General features: G+C 45.5%; 1 protein-coding gene across 1 annotated transcript in view; it reads left to right on the forward strand.

Moving 5' to 3' along the window:
• Nucleotides 1-22386, forward strand: part of LOC147007737 (uncharacterized) — an 85156-nt gene extending 62770 nt beyond the window's left edge. The window contains exons 8-14 of the mRNA XM_085866490.1: nt 5186-5469; nt 7673-7756; nt 12710-14816; nt 16980-17177; nt 20665-20870; nt 21153-21307; nt 21728-22386. Coding sequence (XP_085722616.1) covers nt 5186-5469; nt 7673-7756; nt 12710-14816; nt 16980-17177; nt 20665-20870; nt 21153-21307; nt 21728-21887 — 3194 coding nt within the window. The 3' untranslated portion in view covers nt 21888-22386. The remainder of the gene's footprint in view (nt 1-5185; nt 5470-7672; nt 7757-12709; nt 14817-16979; nt 17178-20664; nt 20871-21152; nt 21308-21727) is intronic.
• The last annotated feature ends 57 nt before the right edge of the window (nt 22387-22443 follow it).

Genomic DNA, 22443 nt, shown 5'->3' on the forward strand with positions numbered 1-22443 from the left:
GCCACTGATGAGGAAAATATGAAGTGCCAGAAATAAGCCAGCCTTATTCAGTCCTACATATTTGAGCGTATCACCATCGAAACAATGTGAATCCATGGCCATTCAATATCCTGCATCAGCAATGATGACAGGAAGCTCGCAGCAACTGCTGGTGATAGACAACAGGCATGGTTGAAGTAACGGCTGTGATTGGCTGTCCAGCATTGAAACGCCATTAGCATTTTGGCTTCAACATGGGAAACCAGTCCTGGATACTGATATTTATCTTTTGACTTTTTTAGGTCATCTCTAACGAGATGACCTAATAAAACCAGTCTCGATGTCCGTACGTACGTCCCCATTTTTTTCTTCCGATTTTCTTGATATTTGGTATGTGGGTAGATGTCGATGAGGAATGCACGACGGTGTGACCTTTCACCTGATTGAAGGTCAACGTCAACGTCACTCCAAAGTTGCGAAATCGTCCATTTTCAAAATCTATCTCCTCCGCCGTTTATGATCCAATCTTCGAAATTCCTTCGGATTCTGATAATATGGAACAAAGTCTAAATGTGGTCGGACCGGTTTTTTGAAATTCGTCCTGGTTATCGAGTCACGTCTCTTCAAAGTTGGAAAAATCGTCAATGTGATACGGTCAAAAAAAAAATTCGCCCGATGTTGATGAAACTTGGTATGTAGGTAGGGGTCGATGAGTGATGCACGACGGTATGACTTTTGACACGATTGAAGGTCAAGGCCAAGTCCACTCCAAAGTTGCGAAATCGTCCATTTTCAAAATCTATCTCCGCCGTTTGTGATCCGATCTTCGAAATTTCTTCGGATTCTGATAATATGGAACAATACCTAAATTTGGTCGGGCCGGTTTTTTTAATTCCTCCTGGTTATCGAGTCACGTGTCTTCAAAGTTGGAAAAATCGTCGATGTGATACGGTCAAAAACATTTCGCCCGATCTTGATGAAACTTCGTATGTAGGTAGGGGTCAATGAGTGATGCACGACGGTATGACTTTAGACCTGATTGAAGGTCAATGTCAAGGTCACCGATGCTGTAAACTTGTGAAAACATCCATTGTCAAAATATTGTTGCTAATTCGTGCCCACCAGCGTGCGGACGGCCACGTAACTTGGATCGCGGCACGTCGCCCACCGGACGGACAATTCAGTCGTGACTCTCCGGGAGCTATCGCACGGAGCCAGTCACTGGTGGGCCTTTCGACCTCACCACAATCGTGCCAATCGGCCACCCGCGTAGGATAGGGTTGTTCGCCAAACTCGACCTACCTAAGTACCCACACGGATGGTAAACCGGGCGATCGTACCTCGCCGCAGGTCGACTCCGGACACGAGCCGCTTGGGCGGCCCGTTCCGTACTATCGGGATAACCGAGCGGTGTTATTGTCAACCTCGATGGTTCAGATTATTTACCAGGCGTTGCACCCACTACGAACCCTTTACGTGAAGTAAGATGGAGGGTCAATCGAGAAAAGACAAAGCGAAACGGGAAAACAGTTCACACAATGCACATTTATTTCCTGGCACACGGAAAGCACGTATATACAGCCATACAGTCAAAATGCACAAATAGTAACCAGAACAATAAAAGAAACAACGACGCAGAGTTAATACCGACTACGCGCACACACGGCAACACTTATACAGCTTTACTTTACAGACGGCGCCAACACACATTTACTCAAAAGCAAAGGAAAGAAGCCACCCTCATAGACAAGGGGGCAGACAGGCCTGGAGGCCAAATGTGCGCGTGACCTGGAGGAGCGGCCAGGTCCGCGAGACCGGGGGGGGGGTCCTACCCGCGCCCTTGTGACACGTTGGCGGGCGAGCCGCAAATGTGGCTGCGCGGCTGTGCCCCGACTCCGTGCTCCTTGGCGGGTTTCGTTGGCACGACGTTTGGAGTGGGGTGGGAACGGGGCCCCCTTTTGCACTATCTCAGCACGGGGGAAAGGGGGAATTGTTGATGCCCTGGGGGAGAGGAACGGCTGGCTGGCTTGGGTCCCGAGACGAGCGATCCCACACCGCGACCTCGTCGCCGACCACCGTCCGTCTTGCCTCGGACCCGAGCTCCCTTGCCTGCAGTTCCACCGCTCTCCCTCGCCCGACTCTCTCTGCAACTCTTCTCCGTTCCACACTCTCCTCACCCGACTCCCCCGACTTGACTTACTCGACTCTGCCACTCTGCCACTCTTTTCAGTTCCGCACTCTCCTCACCCGACCGACCCAACTCTGCCACTCCCTTTGCCTTGCGCTTGCCTTTTTATAGGCGGGCAGGAGAAGCCAATATGCAAATATTCGGATCAGAATGACCTCGGGGGCGGAGCCACGCTCGCCCATTGGTCAGAGGAAACGGGGGCGTGAACCTCCCCTGATCCTAGAATTTGCATATATCGACTTCACACACGCGCCTGGAGATGGGGCCAAGCCGCCCCGCGCTCGCTAATTGGACGGAGGAAAAGTGGGCGTGTAGCGTTTTTGATCCGGATTTTCCCTCGGAAAGGCCGCGATTCGCGCTCGCGGCTCGGTGCGCTCGGCACCAAACGCCGAACGGGCCCGATACAGCCCGACGTTCAGTATTCACAGGTGGTGCGGGAATGGCCGTAGAAGGAGAGAGGTGAAGGTGGTGGAGGCTTTTCGGTGGTGGTTTGATGGTTATGGTGCCGTTTGGGAATGGCGGTGATGCGATGATGTGGGAGCGTAGATGGTGGCGGTGGCGTGGTTATTGTGTGATGGAGGTTGAGACGTGGTTGGTTCAAAATAAAGATAGAACAGAAAAAATGGCTTACTCAAAGCGTCGCAGCCTGGATGAATCACATAAATTCCCTCTATACAACGGGTTTTGGCTAACTACACAGGTACTTCGAGATATCTCACCTGAGGGCTCTGAATGGTGGTTTGTGAATTTCCACAGCCGTAACAATATCATCCACCATTTATGACTCGAAATGCGGTTTGATTTCTAAGGTAAGGTTTCTATCCTTTTGAAGACACTGATCATAAATGTTCCAAATCAACCATTTTCAAAATCTATCTCTGGATAACTCAGAAATGTAGTTTGATTTCTGAGGTTTTCATTCCTTTTTTACTCTCGGGCTTTCGTCTGTACGTTGAACCAAAAGGCAAGACGACATCGAAGCCATTCTAAGCCGATCAGAGATCCACATCTACAGAGCTTCAGAGATGACCGCCACCCCCAACCAGGGGTAATGTTTATATTTTATTTTTTACAATTGAATACTTTCGAAAACTTCAATAAGTATTTGGTTGGATTTATAAAATAAATAAACCTAGAATTGAGCAGAAACATTCATGAGAAAGAGGCTGAAGGATGCAACTTGGTGGTGTTCCCACGTGACATTACAAATTACATCATCAAGGTGATACGAGTTGTAGGTATGTTTAATGTCAGGAACGCAATGTCACGGAAATTCCCCAATTTTGTGCAGATCTTCAAAGCAACGAGTTTTTAAAAATAAATAAATAAATTATTCCTCAAAACCTCTCTTTAATGACCTCATTAAGAAGCGATATGCCAATTTACTATATATTCCATAATCTCAGGAGTGCTAAGTCATAGAAGGTTCAAGCAAAGACTTCACAGCAACTGTTAGGTTGTTCTCCATAGCACATCAGGAATGAAACGGGATTCCAACTTCGCGTACGATCTGGTGTGGATAGCCCAAATTGTCCACATATCCTCGTGAAGACATTTTGGATGAGGCTTTTGAGTTCCTTCTGCTTTTAATCACCTGCATAACAATGGATTGCAAGACATCAAGTTACTGAGCTGCACATGGGTTCCAACTTCAATCAGTATACATCTCCACAAGGTTTTTTGTATGCAATGTCAAGGCTCGTATGAGAGCTAACACACAGAACTTATAACAAGGGGAGCAGGACGACGAGGGGCGGGAGAGGGAAGGATAAAATAGTGTGGAACAGAGACATGAGGAGATCTGTGGAAGGGAGAGGGATGGGGTGGGGTACACAGGGTAAACAAGATGGACACCACAGGAATTTCAGGTTCTTACATGACAGAGACTTTCAGGAAGGAAAGCAGGGAATTTGAACGAGGTGGATTAGCCGGGCTAGAAAATATCGTGGTTTTGGATGGGGGAAGATAAGAGATGGTGTAGAACATCTGTTTTGAAGACCTTGAGGGAAGAGTGGGATTGAAGAGTGTGGGAGTTTGTTCCTCAGGTGGGGTAAAAAGAGGAATGAAAGAGTGAAGATGAGCAGTGATTCTTGATTTTGGTAGTTTCACCAGAAGGGGGGTTCCTGGCGGACCTTGAGCGCCCTGCAGAAATATGGGGGGGGGGGGGGGTGGGCGGCTATCTCAGACAGTGCGAGGGGTGGGGGGGGGTGTGGCCGGAGAGGAGAGGATGTAGGACAGAAAGACCACCGACCTGCCTGCGGTGAGGGAGAGTGAAAGACCCAAAGACTCAGCCTCATCGTGGGAGATACCAATGATCCTAAATGCCTTGGTTTTCACAGCGTGAAGCCGAGAAAGGTGAGAGGCAGGAGCACCAGCCCAGAGGGGAGAACAGTACTCCATCAGGCTAGGAATTAAAGCTTTGTTTGTGGTCAGGAGCTTAGGTGTGCCAAGGAAGGACTTTGCACAATGGAGAATGCCCTGTCGGCGACTGGATTTGGAGGCCAGCTTGGAAATGTGGCTTTCCCAGGAAAGATCATGGCAGATCGTGAGACGCAGAAGCTTGAATGAAAAGACTTCTTCAAGAGGATTGTTGAGAAAGTACATGGGAGAGGGGAGGGGGGAGGGGTTCCAGATGGTCCTTTCTGAGAGACATAGTGAGAGGGTGAGATTTATCAGGGTTGAAAGACATGTTCCACGTATTGGACCAGCTTGTGATTTTATCAAGGTCTGCAGAGAGCAAAGAAGCTGCTGCTTGCCGATCTGTGGGATGACAGATGGTACGGCAGAGGATAGAGTCATCAGCAAAAACGTTAAATCCACTGAACGTGAAATCCAATGAGGCTTAGTAACTGACAATACATGATCTCTGAAGACCATCTTGTAATGGTCCCAGGTTCCAGTTTGCAGGAGAAGTCTCACCAGTTAACTGACTCATTCTTTTTGCAGGGTCTGAAGATAAATTGTTGTTTTCGTTGTTGCTTTTATCCTGATGGTGACTTTTCAATCCATTGTGTGCAGACCCTTCCTGGCTTGTGAACTTTACAAAAGAAGAACACGCAGGTTCAATCCCCAAAAAACCTTGCTGGTTACGGATCTTTGTGAAGGAAGCAAGTGAATTGCAAGAACCTCCGCGGCACAATGACGATCACACGGCTCTTGAGGGTCATGTTATGACGTCACGGGCAAGTGGTGAGCGTTTTCAGGAGAATAAAACTTCACCATCATGGGCACAGACCTGTTTCGTTGAAAATGCTGATGACGAGATCAAAGTTGGACACATTTCCCCGAGTGCTCCTGTCATGGTAAGTGTCATAAAAAAGGAAACCAGTATTCCATCCCTATTCCAAACTTTTTGTTTGTTCGACTGTTTGTTTGTTGTCATACCCTTTTGAGGAAACACATTGACGGAGGCATATTTTCAATTACTAGAAGGTCCGAAGCCTGTTAATGCCTTGTGTTGGCTTAATGGTGATGGTGGTGGTCTTGGGATCCTGGGGTCCTGAGTTCAAATCCCGCTTGGCCGTTGAACTAATACCAGGTGAGGTTGATTCAGCCTGTCATCCTTCCGAGGTCGTCAAAAAGTACCAGCTTGCTGGGATGATTGAGCCATTTGAGTATCCTGCGTCGGAGTGGTGACCCGTCCACGATTGTGCCCGATAGCCCATAAGACTGCTTCGGCAGCACCAAAGATCTGTACGGAGTATGTTCCCAATGGATGAAAGCCCGTTAAACTCCACATGGAAAGCTCAGCAAATGATTTTTCCTTCAAAATGGATGTCAGGCTTAAACAATTCGTGTTGCGAATGTAAAGAATGCAGGAATGAGGTTTGAAATGTTCTCGTTCTTATTGTTCATTGCATTTGACATCCCAAACTATTGTGTTTCCAGAAGTCATGAAAGCTGAGGTGGATTATTTGCAAGTCCAAGTGATGCAGTTTAGTTTTACAAATAGACAATGATCAATCAAATGACACCTTTGATTGTCTCTCATTGCGGACAATTTTTAACGATCAAAAGTGTCACATGGTTGGTATGTCGAACAAGATTCTGAGAATGACTTGGCATGTTTTTTTATTTTTTTCTCTTTTTGCAAGATTGAGGCTCATGGAAGAAGATGGCATCGGGTAAAATGGCAACGTGCTCACAGTGGGGCTGCAGTTGGGCACAATGAATTATGGAGTTAATCTCAAGAAAAGAGTCGTGAAACTCGAGGAGGAATTACAGTAACCTGCAACTAATCGGGTTGTTTCCGGTATGGTTAATGGGGGTAGAAAGGATTGTGGGTATGGATGTGAGACGACGTGAAATGATGGTGCTGCGAAAGCCCCCCGAAGCCCTGAGGGACGTGGGATCGACCAGTCTCCGGATTGTGGTTTAATGTAAGGGAGAAAAGAGTGGAGGTGTGCGGTAAGCATGTATTTTGAGTTTAATTAGGAAGTGGTTATTGAAGAACGTGTGTGTCCTGGAGGAACTGGGGAGGGTCGGAGAGCTGGGAGAGCAGAAGGAGCGAGACTGGAAGAGAGGTGATAAAGTCAGAGACAGTTGAGTTGCTTGCGATGTGATAGCAACAGACCTTGTGCTTTGGTCTCATTACAGGAGATTCTTCGAATGTTCAGGGCTTTGCGCTCCACAGATGTGATGCTGGGGCACCAGTGCATTGGCATATTGCTCAAAGATGGAGTTGTTTAAGGGTGAGAATGAGTTATCAAGATTCGGTGAAGAAGACACAAGCAACTAGAACGGAACTTAGTAGAGCGCATACCTCCACCAGACTGAGCAGTTTTATATCCCAGTGATATGTCGGATCTGAATCTCGACCTGAGCCAAAATCTAACCAGCTTGTTCTTGTCACCGAACCAACTCATCCACCTCGCCTTGTCCTAACTCGTGCACGTTTTTGAAATATCATTTTTGGCCCCATCTCTCAATGGTGAAGAATCAAGTTAACAACAACAAAAAAAGCACATATCTGGATTCGGATCTTCACCAAAATCAAACAAATTTGTCCTTGTCACACATCCAACCTGTCTGCCAAATTTCATCCGAATCCATCCATAACGTTTTGAGATATCCTGATAACAGACAGACAGACAAGGGTGAAAACATAACCTCCCCCAGAGGTAATAAGAACCCTGCTTGACTTGTTGGATCGCTTTGTTACTGATTCCAGGCCGTAGCTATTACTGTTATGAAAAAGAGTAGTTTGATTTTGAGAAGTAAACCAGCAGTATCAAGACCTGGCAACACAGCTCGCTGTTTCAAACCTCGCCCCTCCCCCCCCCCCCGATAATTAGATAACACTTGTTTCTCTCTGTACTGGCTGGTGTGTCTTTGATTCTGTGGCTACTCAATCACAACTCACGCTCGGGAAACTTTCCTTTTGCTTTCTTCAATTACCGTGCATGTAGTACATGTTCACGCAGCTACCTTTCATTCGATAACTGATGCAAGCTTTTATTTCTAATTTTGTGGTACATAATTCACACACTTTTCCTTTCATTGCAGAGTTCAGTTGGTGTTTCACAGCATTCTGAAATTTTCAAAAGACATTCTGCTCAAAATGCCGTACTTCCTACAAGCAGAGTTGCGGTACCTGACTCGGTTATTGTGACATTATAATGCCATTGTTCATTCAATTAAAACCAATAATAAAAGTAATCTGTAACAGTTAAAGGCCCTGTCACACCTTGACGATTTCGCCAGCGTATGCCTGATGTATGCAAAATTTGGCTAAAACGCTGCCACATGTCGAATACGTTATGGGTAAGTTTGTATACGTTAAGAGCACGCTGGCATATGTCATAGTACGCTGGCATACGTTGTAGTTCGCTGGCAAACGTCGTAGTTCACTGGCATACGTCGTAGTTCGCTGGCATACGTCGTAGTACGCTGGCATACGTCTTTGTACGCTGGCTTACGTCCTAGTACGCTGGCATACGTCGTAGTACGCTGGCATACGTCTTTGTACACTGGCATACATCTTTGTACGCTGGCATACGTCCTAGTACGCTGGCATACGTCGTAGTTCGCTGGCATACGTCGTAGTACGCTGGCATACGTCTTTGTACGCTGGCATACGTCATAGTACGCCGAGGTGTTAGACAAATATCCTATGCTTGAAATTTTTCGACGTATGCCAGCGTACGACTCACACGTTCCGCATAACGCTAGCCATAAGTTGTGGGCACGTTACGCGATCGTTGACACACGTCGACACACGTTACTCATAAGTCGAAATACGTCAATGTAATGGTTGGCGTCAGTGTTCCAGACTCCCTGGTTTTATTTATTTATTTATTTATTTTTTCTTCGGTATGACGGTGATGTTAACACTTCGATTTCAAGTGCGGTTATTATATAATATAATTAATTGGCTGCCGCTCAACGATTTTAATCATAACCGCACTACAAATTGAAGTGTCAACATCACAGTCATACCGAAAAAAAAATATTTAAAAAAACCAGGGAGTCTGGAACACTGACGCTAACCATTACATTGACGTGTTTCGACTTATGAGTAATGTATAAGTAACGTGTGTCGACGTGTGTCAAGGATCGCGTAGTGTGCCTACAACTTATGCCAGTGTATGCGGAATGTGTGTCATACGTCGAGTACGTCGAGAAATTTTCAACATGCTGAAAATTTCTCGACGTACTCGGCATATGACGACGTATGTCAGCGTACTACAACGTATGCCAGCGTACTACGACGTATGCCAGCGTACTACGACGTATGCCAGCGTACTATGACATATGCCAGCATGCTCTTAACGTATACAAAACTTACCCATAACGTATTCAACGTGTGCCAGCTTGGTTCGGCAAATTTTTCATACGTCGGCATACTCTGGCTAAAACGTCAAGGTGTGACAGCGGCTTCACACTTCGATGTCTAGTGCGGTTATGATTTGAATCGTCGAGCCGCAGCCTATGAATAGCCTACGCCACGTGATCGTCGGCGATACGCTGCCGCATGCTATGCATAAGTTAGACTATCGTTGGGCATCGGTTGTGAACACCGACAACATGCTCAGCATTCGTTGGTATAAGTTATCCATATGTGATTAAAACGTTCTGTGTATGTTACTAATATGTTATGCATACGTCCAACACGTTATTATACGCCCAAAACTTAAAAAAACATCAATAGTTCAGCGTATGCCAGCGTTTTACATACATTTTGAGACCTTGCCATACGCTGGCTAAAAGGTCAAGGTGTGACAGGGCCTTAATGGAGGGAGAACCTTCTCGTACCTCATGGACCTCATGGTGCATGTGAAGGCTGCAATTCAGGCAAATGGTGGTCCCTGCCCGAAGCACACGAGTAATGTCACTCATGTTGCCAAATTGACTGATACACACGTGTGATGTGTCCTCTGTGTTTGTGCAGGATCTGGGATTGGCTATGAATCACATTTTCCCTCAAATGTCAAGAGGTTCAGCCAATCATTCAGATTTTATTACAATCAGATCTCGTAACTTATTTTTACTTCACATAGTTTACATTTCTCTTTAAAACCGGTGCATTTGGTTCACTTATGAAATACCTATGAACATTCTAATTTAAATAAATAGGTTCAAGGGGAGCCCAACTGTTCAGACCCCTTCAACGCTAATCTATTCCTTGATTCCCTACAAAATAGACATGATGTGTCCATAAGGTAGGAAAGTTTGCGATTAAAAGTCGAAATCATTTTCTTTTCCAGATTAACTGTGATGTCACACAAGGAAGTAGACCACCAGATTCGGACTGTAAATGGGTTACATCACGGTATGATTGAACTCAAACGGTGAATAATTTTCGATTTTCCACAAATATGCCGAGTCGACGCGCCCTTGGTGCTTGTGTCGTAATCCAAAGTGAGATGGTTTCATGCTTCACACCAATGGCTGAAACACCTTAAGTTTGGCAGGAATTGGACAAGGTTTGTCCGAAATACCCGAGTGTGGATCGGGCCTTCCAAATGTTCGCCTTTGTGCTCGGAACATATGTGACAGAGCACTGCTATGAAACAACGGAGATGGCTATCAATGTTCGGGTTACCCGCCACCATTGAGAGAGGATGCCATATCTACGATGAAGCGGAACAAACAACCGTCGCTCAAAACTGGAGGGACATCTCTACCCAGCTACTGACACATGTACACAGACGATTTGAGCGGTGAATCGAACACCTGTTGCCATTGCCCGACAGTTTCCACAAGAGCACCTGAAAATAATTATCTATTATCAACAAAAGTTTCTACAAATAAAATGAACCACCATCTATTTCTAGGGTAATGAAAGTATGTATGTATCATCTACTCCTCCAAGAGGATTTGACCGAGGATGTTAAAACTCTCAGGGTACAATTAATCCATCGTCCCTCCCTTACAAACCGCGAATCCAATGGAAAATCAAACCCCACCGAGCTGAAGTGATCATGTGATCATGTGACCAACGTTTTCATCTTCACGAACACTTCCGCCTTCTTTCCTCTGAATTGCTCGCACAAGGCTCAAAATTCTACAGCTCCACAATTCTCCCTGAAAGCATGTCCATCACTAATTTTGTCTCCAACTGTTTCTTGAACATCCCATTGATCACTTTCAACATTCTCAGAACCATCAGTGTTACTTATGAAGGTAGAATCAGGATCTGAATCCAAACTCGACATGTACTGTTTCTCGATGTGAAGCCGCCGTTCGGATCAATACGGCTTCAGGGTGTGACGTCACTGGTGAAATGGAAAATCGACACTCAGGCTTCTTGTTGACCCTTGTGAGTGGCAAAAAAAAAAAAATTAAATTTTTATTCCCCTTTGAATTAAACGGTGATTAATGATACCGGTTTTCAGAAAAAAAATTGTGGTTGGATTCCCCTTTAAGGGTTGTCATACAGCATGAGGTGGCATCATATTGACAGTGGTGTACCAGCTTTTGGGTACTTGTACCCCCAGGCCCTGGCCACCGCAGGGTGGTGGGGGCTACCCCTTCCCTCCCTCCCACCCTCGATGCTCAGAAAACCGAGCCACAGCGTGAGCCCCCTTTCCCTCCACCCTCAAACAGCTATGGCACCCAATCCCCTTGGGGGACCGGCACAATAAGCCTGTAGATGAATGCTCGTGGGCGATCTTTGCTGCCAACTCACATTCTTTGAGAGCAGGCCAGGGGAACAGGAGAACGGATTATTTACGAGAATCCAGTTTCCAGAGCCTGGTGGGGATGGAGGGAATCCACTGGAACTTGGAATCCCCCCTCCCTCTCGTGGGGCTGAGGTTGCACCTCGCTGCTTAAGAGGGGGATTAATGTTCTTAGGAGAGGGTGACGCGCCTGAGGGTAATTGCCAATTTGGAGTCCCAAAGTGGGGAGTGCTTGTCCATCTCCCGAAAATAGTCCATATAATCTGCTATGGTGTCTCTGTGTTTAGTTTAGCCGTATTGACTCTTATTTAAACTGGAAGGGCACTCAGTGGAGCACATACTTCCGACACGCAATGCCTTAATCACGAGAACAAATCGGGTGCAATACATTTTTGAATATCATGCTACATATCGTTTTTGGCCCAATCTCACAATGGTGAAGGATCACTTTAAAAATTCAATGATTCTCGTATCCAGATCCAGATTTGGATCTTCACCAAAATCGACACAACAAATCTGTCCACAAGTTTTTGAGATATCGTGCCATTTAGTTTAGCTCTATCTCTCAATGGTGAAGAATTACTTCAGAAATTCTCGGATCTGGATTCGGATCTTCACCAAAATGGAATCAATTATTCCTTGTCAAACACCCAGCGTGTCCACCAAGTTTCGTCCGAATCCGTCCACAACTTTTTGAGATATCCTGTAGACACACAAACAAACAGACAGAGGGGTGAAAACAACCTCCTTCACCTTTGGTGGCGGAGGTAATGAATCGATTTATCTAAATGGTTCATCATCTGATCCCGAATCAATGTTTCAATACCCTTCCTCCACTGGTGTACTTAAACTCACAGTTGAGTAATTCTCCAATGCTTCTCTCGATTCCTTAAATATTGCTTACACTCGGTACACTCCAATCCTCTAAGTGTGTTTTGTCCAAAGTGAGATATTAAAGAGATCAGGGATTATCCCATTCATCTGCTCTGCAGCCTCCAGCGATACTTTTGGAAGCATGTGATCTGGCCCTGGTGCTTTACCGGAAATTGAGATTTCCTCGATGTCTCCTTACTTTCTGCCATTCTACCAGAAACTCCTCTAACAGCCTTCCGACCTAACCTCCAACATATAACCTCTCTCTTGCTGAGATGATGAAGCAATATATATGACAATTTGATAAGCCTGTCATCTCACTTTAATCACTAACCAATTGATGTCCAGCCCCATTTTGATGCTTCATTTCACATCATCCCTGACTCGGCTCCTTCAAACTTTCACCCCACCCAACAAGATATAAACCTTCTCTCTCTCTCTCCATCTTAACACCCCCCTCTTGCTCTTGTTAGTTATTTCCTTTTTCTTGAATTTTGAACCTGGCTCTGTGTCCAATAATATAAACTAATAAATGGCTGTCTTACAGATGATCCAGGCAACACGTGCCGGGCATGTGGAAGCTTCCCGAAGTGGTGAAATGGAACAAAAATCCTTCCTGAATGAAGATGTTAAAGCAGAATCAGCACAGCCTGAGCAATTGTGCTGCGATGTTGGAGGTGCAGCAGTGCCGTTGGAAATAATCCATTGCAATATCAAAGCAGCATCATTGCAACTCCCCAGAATGCCATGCAATGCTGGATCTCCAGTAATGCAACTGAGACCGATGCCGCAGGATCTGAAAACAGCAGCTGATCAGCCAAGAAAGATTCCATGTGATGCAGAAACAGCAGCACAGGTGGAAAGAAACAGTTGTGCTGCAGAAGCTGGGGCAGTGAAACTTGGAAATGTTCCATGTGACAACAGATCAATAGAGGAGCAGTCAGGAAGTGTGCTGATTGATGTAGGAGCAGGAGCAGCAACGCATCCAGGAAGTTACTCACATCATGTTGGAGTGCCATTAAGTCATCCTGATTTTATATCATTGAACAAGAAAGTAATGGATATGCATCTAGAAAAGATACCATTGTATGTTGGAGCAGATACCCTGCAGACAGAAAGGATGTCTTGCAATGCCCGAGTGGCAGCAATGGAACCAGAAAGCAGGCAATGCGACATGCAGCCAAGAAGGGCACCGTGGCATGATGCAACCCCCATCATGAATCCTGGAAGGATGTGGTGTGATGTTAAAACAGCAGGCGTACGGACAGTTGACTTACCATGTTTCATGCAAAGAGCAAAAGTGCACCCAAAAGGTATGCCTTGTGATGTGGGTGCAGCAGCAGGACAACAAGATTGGATTGCGCATGCAGTTAAAGCATTGACGCGGCCGCAAAGACCAACAGATGATGTTGAAGAAACCAGAACACAGGCAGGAAACAACAGAAGGACCATGGTAGCGTCAGCCACAACACAACTGGAAAGTATGCCATGCTATGCAACGGTGGCAGCGCAACCAGACAACAGGATGCCATGTGACAATGGGATAGTCGCACTGGAGTCACGAAGGATGCCCCATGACATGGACCCAGTATTAAGCGAGCCAGTAAGTACATCTTACTGCATGGGAACAATGACAGTGAGTCCAGAACCAGTGTGGTGTGATAAAGGAGTATCGCAAATGTATCCTGAAGGTTCATGTTCTGATGTTGGAGCATTGGTACAACCACAAAGGAAGCAGTTCAGCAACGAAGCAGCAGAACTACAGGCAAGAACTACAAGATGCAATGCCAAAGCAACAATAAAACAACCATTGGAAGTGTCACGCTGTGTCAAAACTGAAGTAATGCAGATGGATATGACATTGTCTGGTGTCGAAGCAACAGCGGTTCAGCCAAGGACCTCGTTATGGGAACTTGGTGTCTCAGAGTTAATGTCCGGAAGCATGCGGCAACTCACAAGAGCAGATATAACACAGCCAGGTGGAACGTCCTGCAATATCGGAACGATAGTGCATCAAGAGAAGATAGCTAGCAACATGGAAGCCCCATCAACACAGCCAGAAAGCAAACCACATGTCAGAGCAGTTGCTTTGCATCCGGGAATTGTGCCTCACAATATCGAATCAACAGTAATACAGAAAGATAAATTGTTACGTGATGTGGGAGCAGTGGTGAAGCAGCCGTTTTGGACGCCGTGCGATTTTCCCCCAACACCGGCAAAGCAAGATGGTGGTGCAGTGAAGCTGCGACCTAAAACGATGTGGTGCAATAATGCAGCGGCAGTTGCACTGCCGAGAGAAATGCTTCCTGTTGATAGGGCAGCAAAAATACAGTTACAAAGGATATCACATGATGCCGCTCCAAGAGCAGCACAGCCTGGAAGAATGAGGGAGGATGGCGCAACAGCAGCAGTCTGGCCAGCAAGTCGAGTGCTTGACTTTGATTCAAAAAACAAGTTTCAACACCGGAATCCCATGCACCAAGATGTATGCTCTGAGCGAAATGACAATGAGGGGGATGTGGGGCGGTTGAGTGTGCCTCAAGCGGCTGGCTCTGTGATGCCAGACAACGATAACGTTTTCAGTCTGTGGAGACGTGGACGGTGCTGGAGTGAAGCAGCTTGTCGTCTTGAGAATTTGTTACCTCACCTGACAGGTGTGCTTAACTTAACTTCACCAAAGGATAATTTTCAGCAAAATGACCATGGTGTATTTGCAGGATGAATACTATCGGAAACCCCTGCTGATATGGTGTGAAGCTTCTTACCCTGCACTCGCGAAGTGAAAAATGGGGTTAAGCCATTGTTGGTGTATGTCCTGTTAAGTGGGTACATCGAAGCCTGGTGTTGGCTTAGTGGTTATGGTGGCGGCTTGGGATCCAAGGGTCCTGAGTTAAAGCCCCTTTGGGCCACTGAATTAATACACCAGGAGGTTGACAGCCTGTCATCCTTCCGTGGTCGGCAAAATGAGTACCAGTGCACTGGTAAGGGGGACATTGCATCAGCGGCATAGCCGCATCCCAACCAATGATGCAACCAGCAGCCATATGCTGCACGAGAAAGAGACAGAGACAGAGACAGACAGACAGAGACAGACAGACAGAGACAGACAGACAGAGACAGACAGACAGAGACAGACAGAGACAGAGACAGACAGAGACAGAGACAGAGACAGAGACAGACAGACAGAGACACAGAGACACAGAGACACAGAGACACAGAGAGACAGAGAGACAGAGACACAGAGACACAGAGACACAGAGAGACACAGAGAGACACACAGAGACACACAGAGACACAGAGAGACACAGAGAGACACAGAGAGACACAGAGAGACACAGAGAGACACAGAGAGACACAGAGAGACACACAGAGACACAGAGAGAGACACAGAGACACACAGAGACACACAGAGACACACACAGAGAGAGAGAGAGACAGACAGAGACGCAGAGAGAGAGAGAGAGAGAGAGACAGACAGAGACACAGAGAGAGAGAGACAGACAGAGACAGAGACAGAACATCGAAAACCGTTCAGCGGAGGAAATTGAAACTTTACCACGTTACATGACGATGTGATGTCGCCGTCACTCTTTTGAAGTCAACATAGGCCAATTTTCTAAAATCCTCAATTTTCATCCGATTGACTTGAAATTTGAAGAGGATTTGCAAATCTGGTCACTGAATTCAACCACCAACTATTTTTGAGGTCAGCTTACACCAAAAGGTCAACATAGGCCAAATTTCTTAAATCCTCAATTTTTATCTGACTTGAAATTAGAACAGGATTTGCATATCAGGTCACTGAATTCAACCACAAACTAACTATTTTTGAGGTCATCATCGGCTAAAAGGTCAACAGGGGCCAAAATTTCCAAAAATTGTCAATTTTCATCCAATTGACTTTAAATTTGAAGAGGATTTGCATATCAGGTCACTGAATTCAAACACTAATTATTTTTGAGGTCAAAATGTGTCAACATAGGCCTAATTTCTAAAACTGAGAGATAGGGTTTAAAAACTATAGATGTATCATGATATCTCAAAAAGTTGCAGACGAGTTATGACAAAACTAGGTGGATTTGAGTTGGTTTGGTGACAAAAGAGTTGGCTCGTCCCAAGTCCTTCTCAAGACTGTGTGGGGTATCTATTTTATGAATACCATCTAGTGAATTAATGGTCTGTAGATGGGCTATGTGGTATAGCCGACAAAAAGGCCTGTATTGTTTCCGGTTTCTGCAGGAAATCCGGTGTACATACCTTCTATCGCACACACTGAACGATTTGTTCTTTCAGTATTATTGAGTTTACTGCCATAGCCGCAGAGTGGGATTTCGAATGAAATTTATGGGTCAAGGTGTGCTTGCAGGTTCTCCTAAACATTCAGGCTCTTCACCTACATGCTGATGGGTCAGCATTATCCTGGACTCAGTCTACTCGTTTAAGTATTGTGTGATCTTGTCATTTCAAGTTTGTTTTGCGCTGCCTTTGCACCTGTTCATACTTTTTTATTTTCTGGTATACATTGGTAAGACTTGTATAAGAGCTCACACCCAGAAATGTATAACAAAGGGAGCAGGAGACAAGAGGGGCGGGAGAGGGAAAGATAAAACAGTGGGAAGCAGAGACATTATGAGATCTGTGGAAGGGAGAGGGATGGGGCGGGTTACACCGGGTAAACAAGATGGACACTACAGAGGCTCTTAATTCAGTGTTTGTCACATTATTTTGAAGCAGTGTTCAAGGTGATTTTGCTTGTAAATATAGCCTATAGCTGAAAATATAAGGGTGTGTTACATCAGGGAAGATGTTGTTTACAGGTTCCGAGGAAGTGGTTGAGGATGTATTTGGAGAGACGCTTTCCTTGGACCTACCATGTACTGGAGACTGGATATTTCTTCGAGTCACCGCCATCCACAATGAGTGCCATTTCTGGGCACAGCTGCCCTATGGTTGCAATTTCAAACTCCATGAACGCACACAATGGGACGAGCCCATTCAGGGAGGTCCAATTAAAGGTTGGTGTGTGAAAGATCATTTGTGTAAAGTTTCTCAAAAGGACTGATTCTTGAGAAAGAGATTGCATTGCTCTTGGCATGTGTTGTGCTTGGCTATTGTTGTTTTTCAGTCATGGTGGTGACATGTCAGCATGTGCTGGGTTCCCTTATTGCAATGGCTCACTCTGCCATCACACACATCAACTTCCAGAAAAATAAAAGTGGAATTAATTGCACATTATACATGCTGTTTATGTATGCATCCTTACCTGCATCTATGAATTCCTACAACCGTGTACTCCATCTTACTGTCAACTTCAGATTTATACGAGCTTTAGCACACTTGCATCAAGCTCATTTATATGGACTGAGCAAATCGTTTTAGAACAAACATGCACGAGAGACATCTTAAAGACGATACCTTACTGAAAAGAAATGCAAACAGATGAAATGTAATTTTGTACTTGTATGAAGTGCTTTATCAACAGTGTTCGAAAGCTTACAGAAGAGCACGGGCAGAAGCAGGACAAGGACATTAAGATGCACAGATTTATCCCATCTTGTCTTCAGTTGTCAGAACCTTCCTCCCGCCCTTGGTTCACTGAAGTTTGTGGCGAGGCAGTTGTCCTGAAACAACTTTCCTTTGCCTCATCGAAAGCAAACCCAACAGAGGGTAATCTCAGTTCCTTCCATAAAGCTGGGAATACGTGTGTGTCTATCCTCAGGAGGGCCAGAAAACAACATCTTTCGAATCTCAAGTTTGAACTCTCAAACCTCTCTCCCTCCTCCAAATCCAGGTGGCATCTAATCAAATCTGTTTCTGGTGTATGTTCCCCCTCCATCCCCTCCCTTTCCTCAAATGGCCGCACGGCTGATACTGCAAGTGAAAAGGCTGAATGCCTCAACTCGGTGTTTGCATCTAAATCTTGTGTTTGAAACCCATCGCTTTCTGTACCCACCTTACCCAGTCGCACCCAACTGTTCCTCGACTCCGTGTCCTTTTCTCCTGACAAGGTGGAGAGCTTGCTGTCAAACCTCGACTCAGATTCTGCAACTGGTCCAGACAGCATCAGCCCACGTGTCTTAAAAACCTGTTTCTCTGCTCATGCTCACCATCTCTCTTCTATTCACCCTCTCATTTGCTCAAGGTCATCTGCCATCTGCTTGGAAATCAGCAAACATTCCCACCCTGCATAAAAAAGGTGCAAAAACAGATCCCTGCAACGACAGAACAATCAGTCTTCTCCCAATCATCAGCAAGGTTATGGAATCCATCATCGCTTCAGACATTAAATCCTTCCTCTTCTCCAATGGCCTGATTTCTGATCATCAATTTGGTTTCAGACCAGGTCACTCTGTGCTGGTGTGATTCCTATATGCTGCTTCTGCTCTCCCAACAATGGATGGAGATCCTCAATGCCGGACATGAAATCAGAGCCATATCCCTAGAGATATCGCATGCTTTTGACACGGTCTGGCACCCTGCCCTGCTTTCCAAACTCTCTTCCTATGGTATCCAAGGCCATCTCCACTCATGGCTTGGAGACTTCCTCTCCTGTCACAGCCAACGTGTGGCCCTAAATGGAGTTCTCTCATCCCTTCTTCCTGTCCAGGCTGGTGTTCCTCAAAGCAGCGTTCTGGGCTCTGTTCTTTTTCTGGTTTTCATCAATGATCTCTCCGACTCTCTTGAAAATCCTCTTTATCTCTTTGCTGATGACTCCACTCTGATGACTCCTCTTTATCTCTTTGATGACCACCCTCTGCCGTACCATCTGTCATCCCTCATACCGGCATGCAGCAACTTCTTCACTCTGCAGATCTTGATAAACTCACAAACTGGTCCAACATGTGGAACATGTCTTTCAATCCTGACAAATCTCACACTCTCACTATGTCTTTCCAAGATGACTATTTGGAACCCCCCCCCACACATGTACTTTCTTAACAATCCTCTTGAAGAAGTACTTTCATTCAAGCTTCGAGGTCTCACTATTTGCCATGATCTTCCATGGGAAACCCACATCTCTAAGCTGGCCTCCAAAGCCAGTCACCGATTGGGCATCCTCCATTGTGCAAAGTCCTTCATTGGCACAGCTGAGCTCCTGACCACGTACAATGCTTTTGTCCGCAGCCTGATGGAGTACTGCTCTCCCCTCTGGGCTGGTGCTCCTGCCTCTCACCTTTCTCGGCTTCACGCTGTGGAAACCAAGGCATTGAGAATCATTGGTATCTCCTGTGATGAGGCCTCTCACTCTCTCACCGCAGGCAGGTCGGGGTGGTCTTTCTGTCTTCTACCATCTCCTCTCCGGTCTCACCCCCCCACCCCCCCGCTCTGTCTGCAATATGTCCTGCCCCGATTTCCACAGTGTGCTCAAGGTCCGTTAGCAACCCTCTTCTGGTAAAACTACCAAAATCACGAATCGCTGCTCACCTTCACTCTCCTCTTTTTCACTCCTCTTTTTCTCCACCTTTGGAATAAAGTCCCACACCCTCTTCAATCCCATTCTTCCCTCCAGGCCTTCAAGACAGCTGTTTACCACCTTCTCCGATCATTTCTAATCCAAAACTATGATCTTTTCTCCCCTCGTTTGCCCACCACACCCCCGAGCCTTCCAAATTTTGCAGTTTTCCTTCCCGAGAGTTTCCTTTTGTATCCATTTTGTCTACCCTTTGCGTCCTTTCCTGTCCCCATTCCTCCCCCCACACATCTATTGTTTGTCTCCCTTTAGCTTATCCTTCAACTCCATTATTGGTGGTCCCTCTACCTCTCCCTTTTGGCTCCTGTTCCTTTTGTCCTGTTACATCCTGATCCATTCAATGTACTAGTTCTTCCATGAGCTTTGACTACGTATACAAAAAAATGGATAACTTACTCACCCTAAACGAGTACAAGGTGCATGCAAGCGATTGCTCGCTATTCATAACGAGCTCTGCAGAGTGCAGGTCGTTATTCTCTGTTTTTCAACCACCTCTCCTTCGGTTTTGCTCCTTTTTGATCTCTCAGCCCTCCGGCTTTTCCGACACATGAATTAACAGTTGCTTCATCCTGGCTATATTCTGAAAATGCTGATTTGACACACACCTTCACTCCTTTGTTCTTCTATTCTCTCATGTGTGGAACACCTTCTGGAGACTGTCCAATCGCACTCTTCCTGCCATGGCTACATTCAAGCAGTGCATCACCATCGAATGTCGCTCCCATCCCTATCCATGATCTTATCTACCCCCGTTAACCCTACTGAACCCAACCCGTTTCATTGCAGGTTGTTGTGTATCCTTCCCTGCTACCCCACTATCAGTACGTTGCCTTTTTTGTCCTCTGTTACCTCGCTCCTCCATGAGCCTAGATTTCGTATTGAAAATAGAAGATGTACCCAGTTATTTGGGGAGAGGGGTAAATGACTCGCACGGCTATTGTTTAACTCCCACTTATGGTCATCGCTGAAGTCATCGAGTTGTGAAAGTAACATTGTTTGCTCTCAGTGATTGTTCATTCCTTGTGTGATAGATGTACCTGCCAGACATCTGGCCATCTCACAATCATACACTTTCATGCTGCGAGACTTACAGCAACATTACAGTCGGCATGGGCTAAGTCATCACCAACAGATCTTACCAGCTTGTGGAGAGTTAGTCGCAGCACGGCTGTCTTCCAATGGGCTCTTCTACCGTGGACGTGTTTGTGATGTCATTCCAGAGATATGCTCTGTGAAGGTTAGCCTTGCAGTCATGTTTATCTGTTTGACTGTTTAGTCACATACATGCAAGCAAACAGTGGCGCTTTCTTCAAGCTTCTGCTTTTGCAGTTATTTATGTGTCTGTTATATCGTGTTTGCAAAAGGCAGTGCATTAACTTGCAGTCTCTTCTCACTTGGTTATTTGTGTGCAATCATGAACCAACCGCCGAAGGTTACCTGGCTGTACATTTATAGGTTTACATGAATATCCCCTCTATAGCCTGATCAAAGTGCTTTCGGTCTCTGCCGTTGATCACAGGTGTTTTTCTTGGATCTGGGAAACACCGAATGTTTGAGAAAAGATGACGTGTTCCAGCTCCTGCCTCAGTTCCTTCATATACCCTTTCAAGCAGTCGAGGTATTTCTCTACGGTTTGGAGCCTGTGCCTGGAGAAAACATCAGACGTATCGCGAGGTTTGTAGCTGGCTTGCTTCAATGGTGGTGCTGCTGTAACTGCTTGTTTTCAATTGCAGTAGAACAATAACGATAAGGTGCAAAACTCAATACCAGTAAGTGACAGGACGTGCATCATGCTTACACAGAGGGACGGAGAAAGCACTGTAGCTGCTCATGTGCTACGCCTATGGTTGCAATTTTACTCACAGTTGACTGAAGTAAAGATTCTTCTAAATTTCTGTGGGATGAATAACTCGTATTGCTGGTGGAGGCTTGTGTTGCTCTGCATTGGCAGACAGGTGTACCAATGGATAAAATAAACAGAACATTAATTGAGGCATGCTCACCACTGTGGGAAGCAAGGAGAGGCTGAGGTTTCCAGGTGTAATAACTGTTGGCTGCAAATAGTTTTTTTTTTCTTTTTACCAACTTCCTCAGAGAGTTTTTTGAAGATATTGTTGTTGGGAAGTTGATGGTTGCTCATGTGATGCGAAGGAGTCCATCTGATGAGCTGTGGGTGTTACTTTACCTGATGGGAGTCCCCACCTCACCAATCAACCGCTTGCTACTGGATGAGGGATTCTGCGTCCCACAATAGCGCAGGCATCAGGATTAAGGCACAGAAGGTACTAACTGAATACTTAACATGTACCTTGGTTAAGGATGTTGCATGCTCTTTAATTTGATTTCATTTGTTAGCTCATCCTTTGTATCTCACAACATTTGGATAAGTGACGGTTTTTGACAAAAAGGAGGATTTATTTATGAAGTGGACGATGTGCGACATTTAAAACTTCATCATTGCTCCACCTTTGATCTCCATCGGAGGTGAATCGAGAACGGTTCATGCATTTCATCAGGCCACAGTCGGAGGGTAGTACCAAACTGCCTTAAATGTGTCTTGGAGAATAAACAATGAAGGATCATTGAATACAGAGTTTCATTTTTTCATGTGACCAACGTGGGGGTGGCTAAATCTAGATTATATTAATTTCTTTATTTGCCTTTAGTTTTAAAAGAGGATTGGCACCCCCATGAGCCTTTCGGTCTCCTTCATTGAGCTGGTGTTGTTTGCACCATTTTTTATACGCCCGATATATACATATATATATATATCTATATATATATATATATATCTATATATATATATATAT

The sequence above is a fragment of the Eptatretus burgeri genome, unplaced genomic scaffold (assembly GCF_056783735.1).
Source record: "Eptatretus burgeri isolate ZD-2024b unplaced genomic scaffold, Ebu_testis_v1 Ebu_testis_scaffold_32, whole genome shotgun sequence".
NCBI lineage: Eukaryota > Metazoa > Chordata > Myxini > Myxiniformes > Myxinidae > Eptatretus > Eptatretus burgeri.